The sequence below is a fragment of the Papio anubis genome, chromosome 9 (assembly GCF_008728515.1).
Source record: "Papio anubis isolate 15944 chromosome 9, Panubis1.0, whole genome shotgun sequence".
In the NCBI taxonomy this organism is placed as follows: Eukaryota; Metazoa; Chordata; class Mammalia; order Primates; family Cercopithecidae; genus Papio; species Papio anubis.
Genome location: NC_044984.1, coordinates 77,297,288 through 77,320,426, shown reverse-complemented (window position 1 = coordinate 77,320,426; position 23,139 = coordinate 77,297,288). Strand labels below are relative to the sequence as shown.

The following is a 23,139-nucleotide window of genomic DNA, read 5'->3' as shown; positions in this document are numbered from 1 at the left end:
TCAAAGGACAATAGTTTAATGTGCATACATATTAGTTGTTGAAAGGACACAGGCTCTGAAAGGAGGCTGTAGGTTAGAAACCAGAGACTAGATCCGAACAAGGGGGAGAGAAAAGGATAGAGAGGCATTGGCCAGACCTCATAGTGTCCCTGCTCATGGTACAGCTTTCCCAGGTTGTACAAACAACTGGTAACAGAGCTCTTGTGTGCATGAGGGTCCTTTAGGTTTTCATCTGGGATCTCAGAACACTTTAAGAATGTCCGTCGGGCCTCTTCCGTCCTTCCTTGGTTCATTAGAATAATACCGGTATTTAAATATGCAGCTGAGGGGGAAAAGTGGAAACGAAAATGTGAGAAGATGATATACACTGTGAATAAAATAAAGTTTTCTTTGTTTCAATTTGGTTTCTATGGTTTAGTGCTCATTAAAAAAGAAAAAAGTACTTAAGACACAAATACTCATGGGATCAACAATGGTAGTAGAAGCTGCAAATATCACTGCAAAACATATGAAATAGTCCCTGCCAGCAAGCACTTCCAAATATTTTAAGCTTAAAATCTAGTTGAGTAAAAGTTATAGCTATCATAATTTTTTAAATGATCAATGGACATCAAAGTATGATGCAATTGAAAGATATAACTGTTAGAGGTTCATAATTTGATTAGCAAGTATTCAGAAATAAAAGCACCAAGTGTTTTCTCAGTGAGGCTGTAAACTAGAGTTAATTTTCAAATATAGAAAGAGGTATAAAAAAATAAAAACTTGAAAATTACTTACAAGCCAGGGTAGGCCTGCTCCCAATGGCCAATTTATAATAATGTAGTGCTTCTGAAAACCTGCTGTTCTCCTGGAGAAGTAGCCCTCTGCATGAGGAAAACAGAAATTTAGAGAAAGGACTGTATTATTATACATAAAACCACAAATTTTTATTTTATATTCCAAAAATAAAAACGGTTAACAACGCAGTAAAAATGCTAACCTGGTAGTATAAAAATAAATTCTAAATATAAGGAAATGATTCCTCAGGAGGGAAAATACTGGGTAGGTATCAGTTGCATTTGTGCTGCATTAGAAAGTATTAGGAGGTATTTTCTAAAAGCCTTTAACCACCATTGAACTTTCCCCTTTTCTAGCCGTCTTTTCTCTCCCACTAGAATTACTAACCACCTGGATTTCTTCTTGGAGCATGCACATTTTCCCATCACTTCGGAAAGGAAACTTGTCTAAGGCAGTGAGATATGTATATATGGAAACATGAGATGCCTCTCTCACTAGCTGTGTTACTTGGGAAATATTGGTGCTTGGCTGCCTGAGAGGAAAAAGGTAGTCTGGCTCAATAGTAAAGAGAGAGAGTTTAATCAGATGCCAAAAAAGAACAACAAAAAAGACTGAAAGCTATCCACATCATCCTTTTCTTGATATTTGGATTTAGTTTGATAAGATTGGATTTCAGAACATTGTGCAAATTTCAGTTCACTGTTCTGAAAAACATCTTTCTCTGCAGACCCCAAGAATCCATAGGCTTTCTTAGAAGGCGCTAAGGTAGTAACTGCATGTAACATCTCAGCCATGCCAGAACCCACCCTCATGACCGAATGAAATCAATTACAGGCATGTCTATCAAAACAAGGTGTTGGAGAATTGAACTAAGTTCAAAAAGCTCGCACAGAGGGCTTTTTGGCCTATCCCCATTCTCTTGTAATCAGTTAAGTATCTTACAGACATTCCGCACATCTATTGAGCCTGAATACTGCTGTTATCATCTCAAATTGCAGATTCAACTTGGCAGCTGCTGAGGTCTTTGAAAGGCTGGTAAAATGGAGGTCAGAGAAAAGAGAAGGCTGCTAATAAAAACTTATTCTGTTAAGCATTTTAAAATACATTATTTAATGAGCATCTTGGGAAAATATTTAAAATTAAAGAATGCTCACATGTGTCAAAAGCACATATTAACAACTTCATTATTTCTCATAGTTGCTAAAAAGTCATCTGAATAAAGAACTCCCAAACACATTAAGATCACTTTCACATATATATATTTCTATTAAAAAATTTGAACAACAGTTAATTTGATCATGAAATTAATATACTATGCTGTCAAGTGTACTTGTCTGCTGCTAGGAACAAGAGAGAATAAAGCTTCCTGCAGTAGTCAGGTATTTGTGGAAATGGTCAGTTTTATTCAAACATGGGCAAAATTGATAAAGAGGATGAACAAATTTTTAAAAAGGAATATTCTTTATGACAATAATTTTACTGACATAATGCTTTCCCATGAATTAAACTCATACATATTAGCTAACTTCTGAAACTTATCTACAACCTTAAATGTCTTCATGGCTTTGCTTTAAAATTCAGATAAAGAAAAAAAAATTCAGATAAAGAGGTGCATCTCCTTTGATAGAAGGCTAAGGGCACGAGGGGAGAAATACCATCTAGATATTTAATTCTATTTTTTCTAGCTTTTTTAGAAATTAAAATCCTTCAATCAACCCCTCTTTGTCCCAATATCTTCAGCTGCTTTTACCATATAGTTTTCTTAAGATTACAAAAATGTTCATTTACCTCTTAGACATAGGAAAAGAAAATACCCGTATAAGCTTTATTCTTTCTTGTATCCACCTCTAACTACTGCTTATGACTGTTCTTCCTTTCAAAGCCAGATTTTCTTTAACAATGGTCTGTGGTGTGTATGACCAATTTCCCAATCCCATTTACCCCTAAATCCTGTTTAGATTCCCTTCCCAGAATTCCCCTGAAATGTCCTATTAAATTTCTACCAATTATCAGACCCCCAAAATAGTGCACTTATGTCAAACTCCACTCAACTACTACACCTCAGACTACTGAATTCATCTTCCTTCCTGAAATTCTGTATTCCTGGGCTCCTGAGAGACCAGTCTTCTTGAGAACTTCCTACACAGAATGAAAAAGAAAATGTCTCTTTATTCATGAACTCCTTTAAAAGCAGTTGGTGTTTTACAGGATTTTGTACTTGTCTCTAGGAATAAATAGTCTACATGGATAAATAGAGTCTCTGCATGACATCAGGCATAAATGTGGCTCATGTATATGCTGACTGCCCACAATTTTGAAATAATGATCTCCCTCCTGACATCAAGATCTGCTTTCAAAAGCTGAGCCACAACAAGATGGAGGCTCACTGAAACTTCAAAATCAATACCTCCAAACAATGAAATCAGTATCTCCCACCGAAAAATAAATAAATGAAATAAATAAAATCGGGTAAAAATCTTTGTAATTAACACAAACTCCAGTTGCTAAAATGAGAAACCTGATTATCACTCTTAAGTCTTCACTTATCCTCACAATTCCATGTTTTGTCTCCTAAGCCCACCTATTCTTATTTTCTAAGGCTCTTTACTCTGCCCCTCAAGGTTTATCTTTATGGCTCTGTCAGAGCCCTTTTTATCTTATCTGTCACCTGAATAACAGCAATAGCCCACTAATTAGTCTCCACATAATTACAATCCTAAAGGGCAAATATGCTATTAGGCTAGATGGAATGAACATGAAGGGAATGAGCACATATCTCTGACAATGTACCTAAAGCTCATAAACCTTGAAAACTGAGGTACTTAGCCTCATGGGATTCCCAATGTTGACAGACTATCTTCCTGTCATTTTCCAATTCATAAAATATACAAAGACGAAAAAAAAGATAAATAGTATAATAACCACACTGGGACAAACGTGTTCTGCCTGCCTTATTCTTGTGGGGAGGGGGCGGATCCTAGTCACTCAGAGGAATTCAGCAAATCATTTCCAGGAATAAATGTACTGTGAGTCTTTGAATTAGAATATCATCATCCTCTATATAATCTGAATAAAGTTAGCAATGGAGTGAGTCTAAGATAGATGACTATTGTGACTGATTTCTTATGGGCTAAGGATTTAATTGAGCATTAACTATGTCCAAGAAAGGATGTTGCAAATGTGAACAAAACAGAGTTGCACTCGCCTATGGATGCAAAATCTACTGAGGGAGATAAATAAGAAAACAAAGGGTGTAGAAAATTACTGTACTACAGGGCAGAGGATCACCACTGCCCAGTCCAGGAATGGACAAGGAAAGGTCTGGAGTCCAAATAATACTGGCAGATGCTGAAAGCACACCATAGTAAAAAGAGTTATCAGCTCCACATTACAAAGGGAGAAAGAGAGGCTCAGAGAATTAACCAACTCCCTCTAGTTACTATGATTAATAAGAGGCAAAGCCAGAATTAAAACAGTTTCTGATACTAAATCTAATGCTCTTTCTAGAAGAAAAAGAGAAAAGAGATGAAATAGTTCAATTCCAGGTACATGTGTGCTCAGTTACATTTCTTTTTGCTGTAAAACCTTCCAAATTTTATATAATGTTAATTTGTGTTGATACAATGAAAAGGAGTCAAGTGCCATTTTGGAAATTCTGGATAAATTTGGACCAATTCTAGCACTGTTATGACTAGGGTTCTGTTAGTGTTGTTTTCCAGATTGATAAAACCCTTTTTTATTTTACTGATAACATGATAGACAGAAATCCTTCAATAGTTACAATAATAACAATGATAGTGGCAGAGAAACTTACTCAGCACTTAGAATGTATGGAGCATTTTACATACATTTATTTATTATTCAACAATAATCTTAAGAGGTAGGATATTATTACTTTCTTCATTTTGCACATAATGAACCTTGGGCAAGAAAAAGTTACATAGCATACCTAAGGTCAAATAACAGGTAACAAAGTGCCAAAATTCAAGCCTAATAGTCTGGATATAAATGAGGACCTGTAATTTAATAAATCATTCATACTAAAGGCTTTTTATGACTTGTCATGACTGTTTAAAAATGTCATAGCTTGTTTACATGCAGATCATGTCCAAATCTTCTGGTTTCTATGTATATGAAAAACAGGAACATATTAAACATTTTTTTTAATTAAAAAAACCTGATACCCACATATTCATTAAAATTTTAATTTAGATTCAAGGGGTTCATGCACAGGTCTGTTACATGTATATATTGAGTGATGCTGTGGTTTTGGGTACAACTGATCCTATCACCCAGGTACCAAGCATAGTACCAATTAGTTAATTTTTCAACCGTTGCTCCCCTCCCTCTCTGCTCTAGTAATCCCCAGTGTATTTTATTGCCATTTTATGGCCAGCAATATCCAATATTTAGCTGCCACTTCCAAATGAGAACATGCAGTATTTGGTTTTATGTTCCTGCATTAATCTCCTTAGGATAATGACCTCTAGCTGCATGCATGTTATGGCAAAATACATAATTATATACTTTTTATGGCTGTGTAGTATTTCCTGGTGATTTACCCCCTTTTCTTTACCCAGTCCATCATTAACAGAACCCAGACTGATTCCACAGCTTTGTTATTTTGACTAGTGCTGTAATGAACATGTGAGTGTAGGTGTCTTTTTGATAGAATGATTTATTTTCCTTTGGGTATATAGCCAGTAATAGGACTGCTGGGTCAAATGGTAGTTCTGTTTTAAGTTCTTCAAGAAATCTCCACACTGTTTTTATAAGTATTCATTGTCTCACCATCATCTATTGTTTCTTTGACTTTTTAAATAGTAGCCATTCTGACTGGTGTGAGATGGCACCTCACTGTGGTTTTTGATTTGCATTTCTCTGATGATAAGTGATGTTGAGCATTTTTTCTCCTGTTTATTGGCTGCTTTCATGTCTTCTTTTGAAGTGTCTGCTCATATCTTTCTCTTTTTCTTTGTTTTGTTTTTAATGGCATTGTATTTTGCTTGTTCAATTATTTACATTCCTCATAGATTCTGGATATTAGACCTCTGTTGGATGCATAATGTGCAAATATCTTCTCCCATTTTGTAGGCTGTCTGTTTACTCTGTTGATAGTTTCTTTTGCTATGCTGAAGTTCTTTACCCTAATTAGGTGCTGTTTGTTAATTTTTGTTTTTGTTGCAATGTCTTCTGAGGACTTGGTTAGAAATTCTTTCCCAAGGCTTATGTCCAGAATGGTGTCTCTTAGGTTTCCTTCTAGGATTCTTATAGTTTGAGGACTTACATTTAAATATTTAATCCATCTTGAGTTAATTTTTACATATGGTGAAAAGGAGGGATCCAGTTTGATTTCATGCATATGGCTAGCCAGCTATCTCAGCATTATTTATTGAACAGCAAGTCCTTTTCTCACTGCTTATTTTGGTGAAATTTGTCGAAGATCAGATGGCTATAGATGTGAGGCTTTCTGGATTCCAGATTCTGTTCCACTGGTCCGTGTGTCTGATTTTGTGTCAGTACCATGCTGTTTTGGTTGTGGCAGCCTTACAGTAGAGTTTTAGGTTGAATAATGCAATGCCTCCGGGTTTGTTCTTTATGCTTAGAATTACTTGGGCTATTCAGGTACTTTTTTGGTTCCATATATTAAAATAGTGTTTTTCTAATTCTGTAAAAACTGACATTGGTAGTTTGATAGAAATAACATTGAATCTGTAAATTGCTTTGGGCAGTATGGCCATTTTAATAATATTGATTCTTCCAAATCGTGAGCATGGAATGTTTTTCCGTAGTTTGCGTCATCTGTGATTTCCTTCAGCAGTGTTTTATAGTTTTACTTGTAGAGATCTTTCACCTCTTTGGTCAGAAATATTCCTATTTTTTTTTGTGTGTGTGTGTATGGCTATTGTAAATGGTACTGCATTCTTTATTTTGTTCTCAGCCTGAATATTATTCATGTATAGAAATGCTACTGACTGTTTTACATCAATTTTTATATCATGAAACTTTATTGTAGTCATTTATCTGTTTCAGGAGCCTTTTGGCAGAGTCTTTAGGGTTTTCTGAGTATAGACCAATATCATCAGTAAAGAGTGAGTTCGACTTCTCTTCCTACTTGGAGGCCTTTTATTTCTTTCTCTTGCCTAACAGGAGTTCCAGTACTATGTTGAATAGGAATGGTGACAGTCAGCATCTTTTCTTATTCCAATTCTCAAAGAGAATGCTTCCAGTTTTTGTCCATTTAGTATGATGTTGGCTGTGGATGTGTCAAAGATGGCTCTTAATATGTTGAGGTTTGTTCCCTCAATGTCTAGTTTCTTGAGGGTTTTATTATAAAGGGCTGATAAATTTTATTAAAAGTTTTCTCTGCATATACTGAGATAATCATATAAATTTTGTTTTTAATTTTACTTATGTGGTGAATCACATTTTTTGATTTGCACATGTTGACCAACCTCGCATCCCAGGAATGAAGCCTACTTGATTGTGGCAAGTTACCTTTTTAATGTGCTGCACAAATTCAGTTTACTAGTATTTTACTGAGGATCTTTGTGTCTATGTTCATTAGGGATATTGGTCAGTAGTTTGCTTTAGTTTTCCTTTTTTTTTTTTTTTTTTTTTTTGAGACAGACTCTTGCTTTGTCACCTAGGATGGAGTACAGTGTTGTGATCATAGCTCACAGAAGCCTTCATTTTCCATACTCAAGTGATCCTCCTGCCTCAGTAGCTGGGGCTACAGGTGTGTGCTACCACACCTAGGTGAACTTTTTGATTTTTAGTAGAGATGAGATCTTGCTGTGTTGTTCAGGCTTGTCTTGAACAACTGAGGGCAAGCGATCCTCTCACCTCGGTTTGCCAATATATCAGGATTGCAGGCATGAGCCGTTGTGCCCAGCCTGGTTTTCTTCCTTGTGTCTTTGCCAGGTTTTGGTATCAGGGTGATGCTGGCTTCATAGAATGAGTCAGGGAGGAGTCCTTCCTCCTTGATTTTTTTTTTTTTTTGGATAGTTTTAGCAGAATTAGTATCAGCTCTTTGTACATCTGATAGAATTTAGCTGTGACTCTATCTGGTCCAGTGCTATTTGGTAGGTAAGTTTTTGTCTTTTGTGTTTTTCTTTTCTTTTTATTTTAATTACTGATTCAATTTCTAAAGTCAGCATTAGTCTGTTCAGGGTTTTTATTTCTTCCAGGTTCAATCTTGTGAAACATACCAGGAATTTATCCATTTCCTCTGGATTTTCTGGTTTGCGTGCATAGAAGCATTCATAATATTCTCTGAGGATCTTTTACATTTCTTTGAGATCAGTTGTAATGTCATCTTTGTTATTTCTGATTGTGCTTATTTGTATTCTGCACCAACCTAATATCATCCTTCTTTTTTGTCTTTGTTAATCTCTCTAGTGGTCTACAGATCTTCTTTTTTTTTTTTTTTTTTTTTTTTTGAGACGGAGTCTCGCTCTGTCGCCCAGGCTGGAGTGCAGTGGCGCGATCTCGGCTCACTGCAAGCTCCACCTCCCGGGTTCACGCCATTCTCCCGCCTCAGCCTCCAAGTAGCTGGGACTACAGGCGCCCGCCACCACGCCCGGCTAGTTTTTTTTTTTGTATTTTTAGTAGAGACGGGGTTTCACCATGTTAGCCAGGATGGTCTCGATCTCCTGACCTCGTGATCCACCCGCCTCGGCCTCCCAAAGTGCTGGGATTACAGGCTTGAGCCACTGTGCCCGGCCGTACAGATCTTCTTTATCCTTTAAAAAAACTAACTTTGGGGTTCACTGATTTTGTTTCGATTTTGGGGTCTCAAATTCATTCAGGTTTGTTTTGACTTCTGTTATTTCCTTTTTTCTTCTGCCTTTGCAGTTAGCTTGCTCATGTTTTTCTAGTTTAGGTGATGTTAGATCGTTAATTTAAAATCTTCCTAAACTTTTGAGGGAAGCGTTTGGGACTATGAACTTTCCTCTTAACACTGCTTTTGCTGTATCCCAGAGACTTTAGATTGTTGTGTCTCTGTTTTCATTTACTTAAAAACATTTTGATTTTTGTTTTAATTTCGTTGTTTACCCAAAAGTCATTCAGGAGCAAGTTGCTTAATTTCCATGTAATACTGTGGTTTTGAGAGAACTCCTTGGTAATGATTTTTATTTTTATTCCAAGAGTGGTCCAAGAGTGTGGGTGGTATGATTTCAGTTTTCTTTTTAATTTAGTGAGATTACACATTGATTACATGACTAAGCATGTAGTCGATCTTGGGCGATGTTCCATGTACAGATGAGAAGAATGTGTATTGGGTGGTTTATTGGTATTCTATAGATAGCTATCAGTTCAGTTGGTCCAGTGTCGAATCTAAGTCCAGAATTTATTAGTTTTCTGCCTCAATGATCTGTCTAACATTGTCAGTGGGGTGCTGAAGTCCCCCACTATTATTGTGTGGCTATGTCTTTTTGTAGGCCTAAAAGTACTTGTTTCATGAATGTGGGTGTTCCAATGTGGAAGGCATACATATTTAGGACAGTTAAGTCTTCCTGTTGAATTGAATACTTTATCATTATGGAATGCCCTTCTTTGTACTTTTTTTTACTTATGCTCATTTAAAGTCTGTTTTACCTGGTCAGGTGCAGTGGCTCATGCCTGTAATCCCAGCATTGTGGGAGGCAAAGGTGGGTGGGTCACCTGAGGTCAGGTGTTCAAGACCAGTCTGGCCAACATGGTGAAACTCCATCTCTACTAAAAATACAAAAATTAGCCAGGCATGGTGGTGGGAGCCTATAATCCTAGCTATTTGGGAGGGAGGCGGAGGGCAGGAGAATCACTTGAACCTGGGAGATGGAGGTTGCAGTCAGCTGAGACCACACCATTGCACTCTAGCCTGGGTGACATAGACTCCGTCTCAAATAAACAAAGTAAGTCTGTTTTATCTGATAGAAGAATAGTGACTCTTGCTCTTGGTTGTTTTCTGTTTGCACACTACATCTTTCTCCAACCCTTTACTATGAGCCTGTGGGTGTCATATTATGTGTGAGATGTGTCTCCTGAAGACAGCAGACATATTTTTTTTTATTCCACTTGCTACTCTGTGCCTCTTAAGTGGAGCGTTTAGACATTTTACATTCATGATTAATATTAATATGTGACGTTTTGATCCTATCATGAAGTTATTAGTTTTTTGCTTTGTAGTTTCTATTGTGTGGTTGTTTTATAGGGTCTATGGGCTATATACTTAAGTGTGTTTCTGTGGTAGCAGGTATCATTCTTTTGTTTCCATGTTTAGAACTCAAGGATATCACATAAGGTTGACATAGTGGAAGAACATATTTTAATATGGCAGTAAGTCCATATCATACAGAGTTGCCTGGAAATTAAGAAAATCAGGCCATGCTATATATTAGTGTGAATTTAAAGTGCCTTTTGGGGGAGAAGTTAAAAAAAAATATTTCCAGTCTCTTAAATTAAAAGTAGTAGGGTCAATTTTGTATATCTATGTGTAGATGGATATATTACAGCATTTTTTAAAGAATATTTTCCTTCTCAGATTTTTCCTCTAATGATCTATCTTTTAGAACAACAGACAGTGAAATTAAGCAGCCAGTGATGAAGAAAATAATTGGAGAAAGAGAAAGAATCAGTATTTGTTTTTGTCAAAGAGAGAAAATGCACCTGGACATATGAACTACTGCTATTTCTAAGACCTAAATTCTAGAAAATCATGTTACTTAAAACAAAATAACAAAATGTTCTCTTTTAAATCCTTTTAACCTTTTTTTTTTGTCTGATCATGAGCACATGTTCTAATAATACTGCATGTGTAGTATTTCTTTTCCCTAGGAACATTTCGCCCATCTTTTCTCCCATCTCCCCTAACAACCCTGTCTTTGTCTAAGATACTACTTTATGAAATCACAATAATCTGGACACTTGATTAATGAAGAACAGTCAAATCCACAATAACAGTGGATTGGACAGAGTTGAACGCAAACATTAAATGTAAATAGGCATATGGGTCCCTAGGTGATCCTAAACATTGACAGAGAAAGAAGAGGAACATTTATTTAGCACAGTGATTCTCAATCAGGAGTGACTTTCCCCACCCCCCCACCCCCGCCCCAGGGGATATTTGGCAATGTCTGGAGACATTTATGCTTGTCACAACTTGGGGAATGTAACTGGCATTTAGTGGGTAGAGTCCAGGAATGCTTTTAAACATCTTACAAGGCACAGAACAGTCTTCCACAGCAAAGAATAACCCAGTCCAAAACATCAACAGCACTAAAGTTGAAAAACCATAATTAGAATTTCATGTCAACTCACTACAATACATTGCTTCAGAAAATAAAGTCCAGTGTCTCTTCTAATTGCACACACCAACTATACAAGAAGATAGACTACACGAAAGCAAATTAAAAGGATTAAATTATTTTTCATTAAAAAGTCTAACCTACCATTTCTACTATTTTCACAAAAAAGGTAAAAGAAAAATGAAATTTTCTAAAAATTAAAAAGAAAAGCATGCCCTTTCCTACTTCTGACAATACATCTGACCAAATTGTCAGTGCCTCTTTGTAGTAAGACTGCCTTCTAGATAGAACTGTCAAAACATCTAAATCCTTAAGTAAAGTGGCCTTTTGCCTCTTGTTCTAACAAAGGTCTTAAAAAGTGGTTGAAATCTGAGAGATTCAAGTGTGGGTATGAATAAAGCACAGTAGGAGATGAAAGTATGCTTTTCAAGAGTACATATTTCAGTAACAAAGCTGATGTCCCTGCAATACGCAAGGGAAACAGGATCCTGCTTAACATGGAATCACACACCTTCAAAACCAGGGAAATACTGAAGGATAAACAGTTTCTTTCTTGCTTTGATTTCATTAAAGTGTAATGTGCAGCACTCTTACAATACATTAAACAGTGACAACAAGCTTACCAAATAATGAATACATAATTTTTCAGTGAATTGTCTCACGGTGAAGACAGACAAGCAAAGAATCACAATACTGTGTAAAGAGGGTCGTGATAAAATGTAAGGTGTTTTGGGAGCCCATGAAAGGAACACCTACCCAAGAGAACAGGTGAGGTGAAGTTCCTAGAGAAGACGAGAAAAAAAAAAGGACCAAGTCAGGAACGCAGACAAGAGCATTCCAGACAGATCAAGCCATGTGTATGAAAACTCAAGACTTACAGAGGAAAACTCAAGACTTACAGAATTGCTATTGTTGACCTAACAATAGCAATAATAACAGGCTTCATGAAAATAAAATGACATAATCGATGTAGGAAGCATTTGGGAAACTAAAAAACTAAGATGACTGAAAATTAGGACTATATTAACAAGAATGAGTTTCAGTAATAGTTTTGCTATTGCCTGGACAAAAAAAAAAAAAAAAAAAGAAAACTTAATCAAAATAAGTCAGATAACAACGTTTATAGGCAATGATTCACAAAATATTTTTAATGTCCAGTTATTTAAAAAATATGTTCATTTTAAACTAAAAGATGTTTCTGAATTTTCATTTGATTATCCTTTAATACACGTAAGGACTTTGAAACTAAGGTTTATTTATTTATTTTTTTTCCTCAGAGATAATACATAAACTTTAGATATTCACATTTTTTCCTAAGGTTATTTATGCATTTGAAATTTGCAAACTGAAATGAAACAACATTGGTTGCAGTCATATTTGAACTTTGCATTAATCAAAATTTCCTAATCAAATTTGCTTATTTAGCTAATGGCTTTAGTAATGAGATTTTACATAATTTAGCGGTTAAATGTGATTACAGATGCATTTACTCACTTTTTTCAAGAATTACGCTTAGTTTTAGGCAACGTTTATAATATGACACTTGGAAAAATAAATCTTTAATCTCCATCATTCAACAGAACTGATAATTTAATAGCACGGTACACTCATAAAACACAAATGCTCCCAAATCTTGTTTGATAAAATAGATATAAGGCAAAATTCTCAAGTGATTACACTGGCAATAAATGGAATTAAATTCAAAATTCTTTTTAAATTCACTTACTGTAAATAAGTTGCTACTACTTGAATTAATTACAGTAATTCCAAAATTAAGAGAGACAAAAGAGCTTAGGAATTAAGTACCTAATAAACACTAGCCACTGTTTTGGAACTGAAAACATAAAAAGAACCATGATCAAATATGCAGCCAGGTTTGGTCATGTGACGAGTTGCACAAGAATCCTGCACTGCTTTAGGGAATAACCTGAAAGGAGTGAGAGTATTTCCTCCCTTACCCCACCTCTTTGCTGCTAGCTGTAAGGTAGAAGTCCTGTGTTGAGGGAGGTAGAGGTCAAACTAAAACTAAAACAAGCTTTGGAAACTGAACCCTTGATAAAACTGTCCAACCAGCAGGGACTGCATATCTCTGGACTTCTCTTTTATAAGCCAGATTAAAGAAATATGTAACTAGTTTAAGCCGCTGTTATTTTCAGTTTCTTATCACTTGCCAACCAACCTCTTCACAACTGACAAAATGCCATATGCACTATTCATGTTTTTAAAAATGTATAATGCTGCCGGGTGTGGTGGCTCATGGCCATAATCCCAGCACTTTGGGAGGCTGAGGTGGATAGATCACCTGAGGTCAGGAGTTTGAGATCAGCCTGGGCAAGATGGTGAAACCTCGTCTCTACTAAAAACAAACAAACAAAATATACCACACACAAAAATTAGCAGGGCATGCTAGCATGCATTTGTAGTTCCAGCTACTAGGGAGGCTGAGGCAGGAGAATCACTTGAACCCAGGAGACAGATGTTGCAATGAGCCGAGATTGCACCACTGCACTTGAGCCTGGGCAACAGAGCAAGACTCCATCTCAAACAAACAAACCCATAAATATGTGTGTGTGCGTGTGTGTGTGTGTATTTATATATGTTATAAAATATGTAACATCAAATATAGCTTTCATAGAGAAATTTTAATAAAAACTTCCTTTAATTACATTTGAATAAATACAAAGTATGAGCTGTCTGGTTTTGAGTGATAACCAGATTAGTTAACTGCCAAGAATAAAACTTAGAATTAAAATAGTTAATTAAAATTAAATAATTACCGTAGCTCAAGGAGGCCGGCCTGCCTCGTAGATTCCTCCACTGGGGATGGGGCATAGCTAAACAAAAAGCAGCAGAAACCTCAGCAGAGGTAAATGCCCCTGTCTGATAGCTTTGAAGAGAGCAGTGGATCTCTCAGCATGGAGGTTGAGATCTGAGAATGGACAAACTGCCTGCTCAAGTGGTTCCCTGACCCCTGAGTAGCCTAACTGGGAGACATCCCCCAGTAGGTGCAGACTGACATCTCACACCTCACACAGCGGGGTACAATCTTGAGACAAAGCTTCCAGAGCAAGAATCAGACTGCAACACCTGCTGTTTAGCAATATTCTATTTTCTGCAGCCTCCGCTGCTGATACCCAGGCAAATAGGGTCTGGAGTGGACCTCAAGTAAACTCCAACAGACCTACAGCTGAGGGTCCTGACTGTTAGAAGGAAAACTAACAAACAGAAAGGACACCTGCACAAAAACCCCATGAGTACGTCACCATCATCAAAGACCAAAGGCAGAAAAAACCACAAAGATGGAGAAAAAGCAGTGCAGAAAAGCTGGAAATCCAAAAAATCAGAGCGTATCTCCCCCTCGAAAGGAACACAGCTCATCGCCAGCAACAGAACAAAGCTGGACGGAGAATGACTTTGACGAGCTGAGAGAAGGCTTTCGTCGATCAACCTTCTCAGAGCTAAAGGAGAAACTACGTAACCAGTGCGAAGAAACTAAAAACCTTGAAAAAAGAATGGATGAATGGATAACTAGAATAATCAATGCAGAGAAGACCTTAAAAGAACTGATAGAGATGAAAACCATAACACAAGAACTACATAACAAATACACAAGCTTCAGTAACTGACTCGATCAACTGGAAGAAAGAGTATCAGCGATTGAAGATCAAATGAATGAAATGAAGCGAGAAGGGAAGTGTGGAGAGAAAAGAGTAAAAAGAAATGAACAAAGCCTCCAAGAAGTATGGGATTATGTGAAAAGACCAAATCTACATCTGATTGGTGTGCCTGAAAGTGACGGGGAAAATGGACTCAAGATGGAAAACACTCTGCAGGGTATCATCCAGGAGAACTTCCCCAACCTAGTAAGGCAAGACAACATTCAAATTCAGGAAATACAGGGAACGTCACAAAGATACTCCTCGAGAAGAGCAACTCCAAGACATATAATTGTCAGATTCACTAAAGTTGAAATGAAGGAAAAAATGTTAAGGGCAGCCAGAGAGGAAGGTCAGGTTACACACAAAAGGAAGCTCATCAGACTAACAGCAGAACTCTCAGCAGAAACTCTCCAAGCCAGAAGAGAGTGGGGGCCAATATTCAACATTCTTAAAGAAAATAATTTTCAACCCAGAATTTCATATCCAACCAAACTAAGCTTCATAAGTGAAGGAGAAACAAAATCCTTTACAGACAAGCAAATGCTTAGAAATTTTTTCACCACCAGGCCTGCCCTACAAGAGATCCTGAAGGAAGCACTAAACATTGAAAGGAACAACAGGTACCAGCCATTGCAAAAACATGACAAAATGTAAAGTCCATCGATGCTAGGAAGAAACTGCATCAACTAACAAGCAAAATAACCAGCTAATATCATAACGATGGGATCAAGTTCACACAAAACAGTATTAACCTTAAATGTAAATGGACTAAATGGTCCAATTAAAAGACACAGACTGGCAAACTGGATAAAGACCCATCAGTTTGCTGTATTCAGGAGACCCATCTCACATGCAAAGACACACACAGGCTCAAAATAAAGGGATGGAGGAAGATCTACCAAGCAAATGGAAAACAACAAAAAAAGCACGGGTTGCAATCCTAGTCTCTGATAAAACAGACTTTAAACCATCAAAGATCAAAAGAGACAAAGGTGGCCATTACATAATGGTAAAGGGATAATTAATCAGGAAGAGCTAACTATCCTAAATATATATGCACCCAATACAGGAGCACCCAGATTCATAAAGCAAGTCCTTAGAGATTTACAAACAGACTTAGACTCCCATACAATAATAATGGGAGACTTTAACGCCCCACTGTCGATATTAGACAGATCAATAAGACAGAAAGTTAAAAAGGATATCCAGGAATTGAATTCAACTCTGCACCAAGTGGACCTAATAGACATCTACAGAACTCTCCACCCCAAATCAACAGAATATACATTCTTCTCAGCACCACATCACACTTACTCCAAAATTGACCACATAGTTGGAAGTAAAGCACTCCTCAGCAAATGTAACAGAACAGAAATTATAACAAACTGTCTCTCAGACCACAGTGCAATCAAACTAGAACTCAGGACTAAGAAACTCAAACAAAACCACTCAACTACATGGAAACTGAACAACCTGCTCCTGAATGACAACTGGGTAAATAACGAAATGAAGGAGAAATAAAGATGTTCTTTGAAACCAATGAGAACAAAGATAAAACATACCAGAATCTCTGGGACACATTCAAAGCAGTGTGTAGAGGGAAATTTATAGGACTAAATGCCCACAAGAGAAAGCAGGAAAGATCTAAAACTGACACCCTAGCATCACAATTAAAAGAACTAGAGAAGCAAGAGCAAACACATTCAAAAGCTAGCAGAAGGCAAGAAATAACTAAGATCAGAGCAGAACTGAAGGAGATAGAGTCACAAAAAACCCTCCAAAAAAAAAATCAATGAATCCAGGAGCTGGGTTTTTGAAAAGATCAACAAAATTGATAGACCGTTAGCAAGACTAATAAAGAAGAAAAGAGAGAAGAATCAAAAAGATGTAATAAAAAATGATAAAGGGGATACCACCACCAACCCCACAGAAACACAGACTACCATCAGAGAATACTATAAACACCTCTATGCAAATAAACTAGAAAACCCAGAAGAAATGGATAATTTCCTGGACACTTACACTCTGCCAAGACTAAACCAGGAAGAAGTTGAATTCCTGAACAGACCAATAGGCTCTGAAATTGAGGCAATAATTAATAGCCTACCAACCAAAAAAAAGTCCAGGACCAGATGGATTCACAGCTGAATTCTACAAGAGGTACAAGGAGGAGCTGGTACCATTCCTTCTGAAAATATTCCAATCAATAGAAAAGAGGGAATCTTTCCTAACTCATTTTACGAGGCCAACATCATCGTGATATGAAAGCCTGGCAGAGATACAACATAAAAAGATAATTTTAGACCAATATCCCTGATGAACATCGATGCAAATATCCTCAATAAAATACTGGCAAACCAAATCCAGCAGCACATCAAAAAGCTTATCCACCATGATCAAGTGGGCTTCATCCCTGGGATGCAAGGCTGGTTCAACATACACAAATCAATAAACGTAATCCAGCATATAAACAGAACCAAGGACAAAAAACACTTGATTATCTCAATAGATACAGAAAAGCCCTTTGACAAAATTCAACAGCCCTTCATCCTAAAAGCTCTCAATAAATTTGGTATTGATGGAATGTATCTCAAAATAATAAGAACTATTTATGACAAACCCACAGCCAATATCATACTGAATGGGCAAAAACTGGAAGCATTCCCTTTGAAAACTGGCACAAGACAGGGATGCCCTCTCTCACCACTCCTATTCAACATAGTGTTGGAAGTTCTGGCCAGGGCAATCAGGCAAGACAAAGAAATCAAGGGTATTCAGTTAGGAAAAGAAGAAGTCAAATTGTCCCTCTTTGCAGATGACATGATTCTATACTTAGAAAACTACATTGTCTCAGCCCAAAATCTCTTTAAGCTGATAAGCAACTTCAGCAAAGTCTCAGGATACAAAATCAATGTGCAAAAATCACAAGCATTCTTATACCCCTGTAACAGACAAACAGAGAGCCAAATCATGAATGAACTCCCCCAATTCACAATAGCTTCAAAGAGAATAAAATACCTAGGAATCCAACTTACAAGGAATGTAAAGGAACTCTTCAAGGAGAATTACAAACCACTGCTCAGTGAAATAAAAGAGGACACAAACAAATGGAAGAACATACCATGCTCATGGATAGGAAGAATCAATATCGTGAAAATGGCCATACTGCCCAAGGTAATTTATAGATTCAATGCCATTCCCATTAAGCTACCAATGACTTTCTTCACAGAATTGGAAAAAACTGCTTTAAAGTTCATATGGAACCAAAAAAGACCCCACATTGCCTAGACAATCCTAAGCCAAAAGAACAAAGCTGGAGGCATCACAGTACCTGACTTCAAACTACACTACAAGGCTACAGAAACCAAAACAGCATGGTACTGCTACCAAAACAGAGATATAGACCAATGGAACAGAACAGAGCCCTCAGAAATAATACCACACATCTACAGACATCTGATCTTTCGACAAACCTGGCAAAAACAAGAAATGGGGAAAGGATTCCCTATTTAATAAATGGTGCTGGGAAAATTGGCTAGCCATAAGTAGAAAGCTGAAACTGGATCCTTTCCTTACTCCTTATACAAAAATTAATACAAGATGGATTAGAGACTTAAATGTTAGACCTAAAGCCATAAAAACTCTAGAATAAAACCTAGGTAATACCATTCAGGACCTAGGCATGGGCAAGGACTTCATGTCTAAAACACCAAAAGCAATGGCAACAAAAGCCAAAATTGACAAATGGGATCTAATTAAGCTAAAGAGCTTCTGCACAACAAAAGAAACTACCATCAGAGTGAACAGGCAACCTACAGAATGGGAGAAAATTTTTGCAATCTACTCATCTGACAAAGGGCTAATATCCAGAACCTATAAAGAACTCAATCAAATTTACAAGAAAAAAACAAACAACCCCATCAAAAAGTGGGCAAAGGATATGAACAGACACTTCTCAAAAGAAGACATTCATACAGCCAACAGACACATGAAAAAATGCTCGTCATCACTCGCCATCAGAGAAATGCAAATCAAAATCACAATGAGATACCATCTCACACCAGTTAGAATGGCAATCACTAAAAAATCAGGAAACAATAGGTGCTGGAGAAGATATGGAGAAATAGGAACACTTTTACACTGTTAGTGGGACTGTAAACTAGTTCAACCATTGTGGAAAACAGTGTGGCAATTCCTCAAGGATCTAGAACCAGAAATACCATTTGAGCCAGCCATCCCATTACTGGGGATATACCCAAAGGATTATAAGTCATGCTCCTGTAAAGACACATGCACACGTATGTTTACTGCGGCACTATTCACAATAGCAAAGACATGGAATCAACCCAAATGTCCATCAGTGACAGACTGGATTAAGAAAATGTGGCACATATACACCATGGAATACTATGCAGCCATAAAAAAGGATGAGTTCGTGTCCTTTGTACGGACATGGATGGAGCTGGAAACCATCATTCTAGGCAAACTCTCGCAAGAACAGAAAACCAAATACCGCATGTTCTCACTCATAGGTGGGAATTGAACAATGAGATCACTTGGACACAGGAAGGGTAGCATCACACACCGGGTCCTATTGTGGGGAGGGGGTGGGGGGAGGGATAGCATTAGGAGATATACCTAATGTAAATGACGAGTTAATGGGTGCAGCACACCAACATGGCACGTGTATACATATGTAACAAACCTGCACGTTATGCACATGTACCCTAGAACTTAAAGTATAATAATAATAAAAAAAAAGAGAATGTAGTAAGTGTATGAAACTGGAACTCTTAAATTAAGCTCCTAGACATCAGAGTGGCCACAGATATCAATGTTATTAGAAAAAAGCATTAGAAAAATGCTTAACACGCTTAATTAGAGTCATTAGAAAAATGCTTAACACGCTTGGTGCAAAAGGCATAATTGAATACATATTTTAAAATACTCCTACAATATTCTATGTGATTTTTGCATACCACATGTACTGTGAGCAAAATTAAAAGATGTATCCTTCTTTAAAAGGTTAAATTCCAGGCGGGAGTGGTGGCTCACGCCTGTAATCCTAGTACTTTTGGAGGCGGAGGCGGGAGAATTGCCTGAGCTCAGGAATTCGAGACTAGCCTGGGCAACATGGTGAAACTCCTTCTTTACTAAAATACCAAAAAAAAAAAAAAAAAAAAAAAAAAAGCCAGGTATGGCGGTGTGTGCCTGTAATCCCAGCTACTCGGGAGGCTGAGGCAGGAGAACTGCTTGAATTCGGAAGGCAGAGGTTGCAGTGAGCCGAGATTGTGCCACTGCACTGCACTCCAGCCTGGCAACAGAGCCAGACCCCATTTCAAAAAAAAAAAAAAAGTTAAATTCCACTGGGAAGGGTATTGGGCAAGTTGTTTCCCTGCTCTATACTTTCATTGAACTAAGAAAAATGGAAAAAAGGAGATGGAGAAAAAAACCACCACCATGTCACCCATAAACTAGGCAAATGAGGGCACACGGTTCTATCATACAGGTCCTCAAAGCTGAAACCTGTTTCAGAGTGTGTCACTTGTGTCACAACACTGCCAAGGAGGTTTCAGAAAATACAGTTAAGCCCCGTCTCTGGTATCCTTCTTTTGACACAAACCTAATTATTTGTTCTAAATTGAATTTTGTTTAGACGTGGACAGCTAAATAAAGTACAACAATGCCACCCTCTTTCATAAAGAAGTTCTTTTTTAAAATTCTAACCTGTCAAATATGAAACAGTAGGCATTCGATCTAAATGACTTTTTAAGCACTTCAGTTAGATTGCCAAAAATGTTATTCTTTAACATTAGTAGAGAAATAACAAGTTGTAGCTTTTGAAAATAATTTTTATATGAGTTTTTCCTTAGGGTCTAAAGAAAGAGAAACATATCCTCACTATGGTATCATTTCTTTTTTTTTTTTTTTTCTCTTTTTTTGAGACGGAGTCTCGCTCTGTCGCCCAGGCTGGAGTGCAGTGGCCGGATCTCAGCTCACTGCAAGCTCCGCCTCGTGGGTTTACCCCATTCTCCTGCCTCAGCCTCCCAAGTAGCTGGGACTACAGGCGTCCGCCACCTCACCCGGCTAGTTTTTTGTATTTTTTTAGTAGAGACGGGGTTTCACCGTGTTAGCCAGGATGGTGTCGATCTCCTGACCTTGTGATCCGCCCATCTCGGCCTCCCAAAGTGCTGGGATTATAGGCTTGGGCCACCGCACTCGGCCTATGGTATCATTTCTTTAAAAATTTGTGAAGTCTTGATTAAATGGAGCATTCATTACAAAGGTGCTTCTCATCAGATTGAATATGGACTATGACATATAAATAAGCCTTTATATTCCATATTAGTCCATTACTACCTTTGTGACAGGCGGTGAAAAAGATGCTTTATAACTATTATGTATTTCTCACAATGAACCCCTAAAGGTATCAATCTTATTTTAAAATGAAGAGTTCAAAGATCAAAATGGTTAAGTAACTTAAATCTATGCAGCTAGTTGTTATTGCTGCATCTAGGATTCGGAGAACTACATTGTATATTAATATATGCATAATTTACTTTGTACCTATCTTTTGAATATAAAATTAAGACTATATTTTCTTCCACATGTCAAAATAATAAGTGTGAATATATTTTCCTAGTTTAAAAACAGTACTCAACAGGAAATAATAAAGATTAATACTTGGGGGTTTAATTTTTTCATATTATTTCTTTCCACCCTTACAATTAGCAACAGAAATTATTATTCTGTTTACTTTAGAGTCTAAAAATGAAGGGAGAGGATTTAAATAATTTGTCCATGATAATGCAGTTGGCAAGACTCAAGATGAGACTCAAATTCAGAGGTATCAGGCTTCAAATCACCAATACTGGGAATAGGTGCCTGCTTTTAGCTTAAGTATTAATACCCGCCCTTTCTCTCTGGTTCATATACACACTGCTTCTTCATTATCCGAGTCAACAAATTTCTCTTCTTTTCTTATTTATACACGCACTTCCCAACATATAAACATCCTGAATTTGCATCGTGTGATAAACTGCAGCCTTCCAATAACAGTCAACCTCTATTTTACCAAGAAATGCATTACAACCAATACACTTATAAAGGGGTTTCCTTGAGTTACTTTTGTGCTTTGGACTCACTCCTCTTCATGGACGTGGTTGCCAGTGAGTTAAGACATAGCCCCAAAATGGCACAGTCAGGGAACATTAAGAAATAGAATAAAATTACCAGCTAACAAACTCTTCAGATTTTATTCTCATAGATCAAATTTCTAGACATTATATCATTTAATCTTTCTATATTAACACCAACTCAACCCAGAGTTACAGATGAGGAATAAAGATTAAACAATTTGCCTAAGGTCAGACACAGGACCAATAAATGAATGATTTGAAGCCAAGTCGGTTTAAAGCCAAAGACATGCTCTGAAGTATTTCACTGAGCTGCCTCCCAAGTACAAGGTTGCCAGATAATTTAATTAAAAACAAAACAAAACAAAACAGAACCAACTTTTCCCCTTTCCCCATTACCCTTCCCATGAAAACAAGTATGACTCTGGTAAATCCATATGTATCTTCTGGAATCACAGTCAAATCTCTTTCACATATTTCCTTCATCCTCTGGGAGAATTTTGATTTAAAACAAACAAAATTAAGAAATGAAAAGCATCTAACACAAGTTAAAGGACCAACCACAAATGATTTAACTTTAAACCTATATAGTGATTTACTATGTATTCTTTGCTAGTTACAGGTGCTATCCAACATGGACATCTAATCTTTATGTAATTTCTTAGAGAATAAACACCTATCAGTTGGACAGTGTGTAATCACCGCAGAGGAACTCCTACGCTGGAATACAAGTATAGGCCAAAACTTTTCCTGCTCAGTAAAACTCAATGTCATTAGATTGACTTGTTTATTCATTCAAAACATATGTTGAAACTACCATAATGGAGATTTAATGATGAGTAGAAAAGATAAATTACTTAAAAAGCAGCACCAATGATGAGCTAAGAATGCTTTAGTATAGTATGATATACCATGGAAGTCTACAGCAAGAAAACCTAACTTAAACAAGTTTGTTCAGGCAGAGGGAAGAAAAAAGGAAAAAAAAAAAAAAAAAAAAAAAAAAACTTTTGAGAATTCTACAGAAATCAACACACTCTAAAAAATTACAGAAAGAAAAAAAAGCTTCACGGCAAGATTCCATCACAGATATGGTTATAATTTGGGTTAGAGATGTCCCCATGGGCACACAGTGATTTAGTGCAATGTACTCACTTTAAACATAAATGTTCAACAAAGTGGGTGTTTTCTTTGTCCCTTAACAGCAGTGCACTAACGAAAGTCTGCTGTTAAAGCAATAAATTATGAAAGGGGAAAAGGTATCATGTATCTTATGGACCA

The 23,139-nt window shown here is 37.0% G+C and overlaps 1 protein-coding gene across 3 annotated transcripts in view; it reads right to left on the bottom strand.

Moving 5' to 3' along the window:
- TMTC2 (transmembrane O-mannosyltransferase targeting cadherins 2) overlaps window positions 1–23,139 on the bottom strand; it is a 482,099-nt gene that overhangs the window by 165,772 nt on the left and 293,188 nt on the right. For all 3 annotated transcript variants that reach the window (XM_003906839.5, XM_017946044.3, XM_017946043.3), the window contains 2 exons: window positions 778–863; window positions 138–322 (listed from right to left, as the gene is read on the bottom strand). In XM_003906839.5, coding sequence (XP_003906888.1) covers window positions 138–322; window positions 778–863 — 271 coding nt within the window. The remainder of the gene's footprint in view (window positions 1–137; window positions 323–777; window positions 864–23,139) is intronic.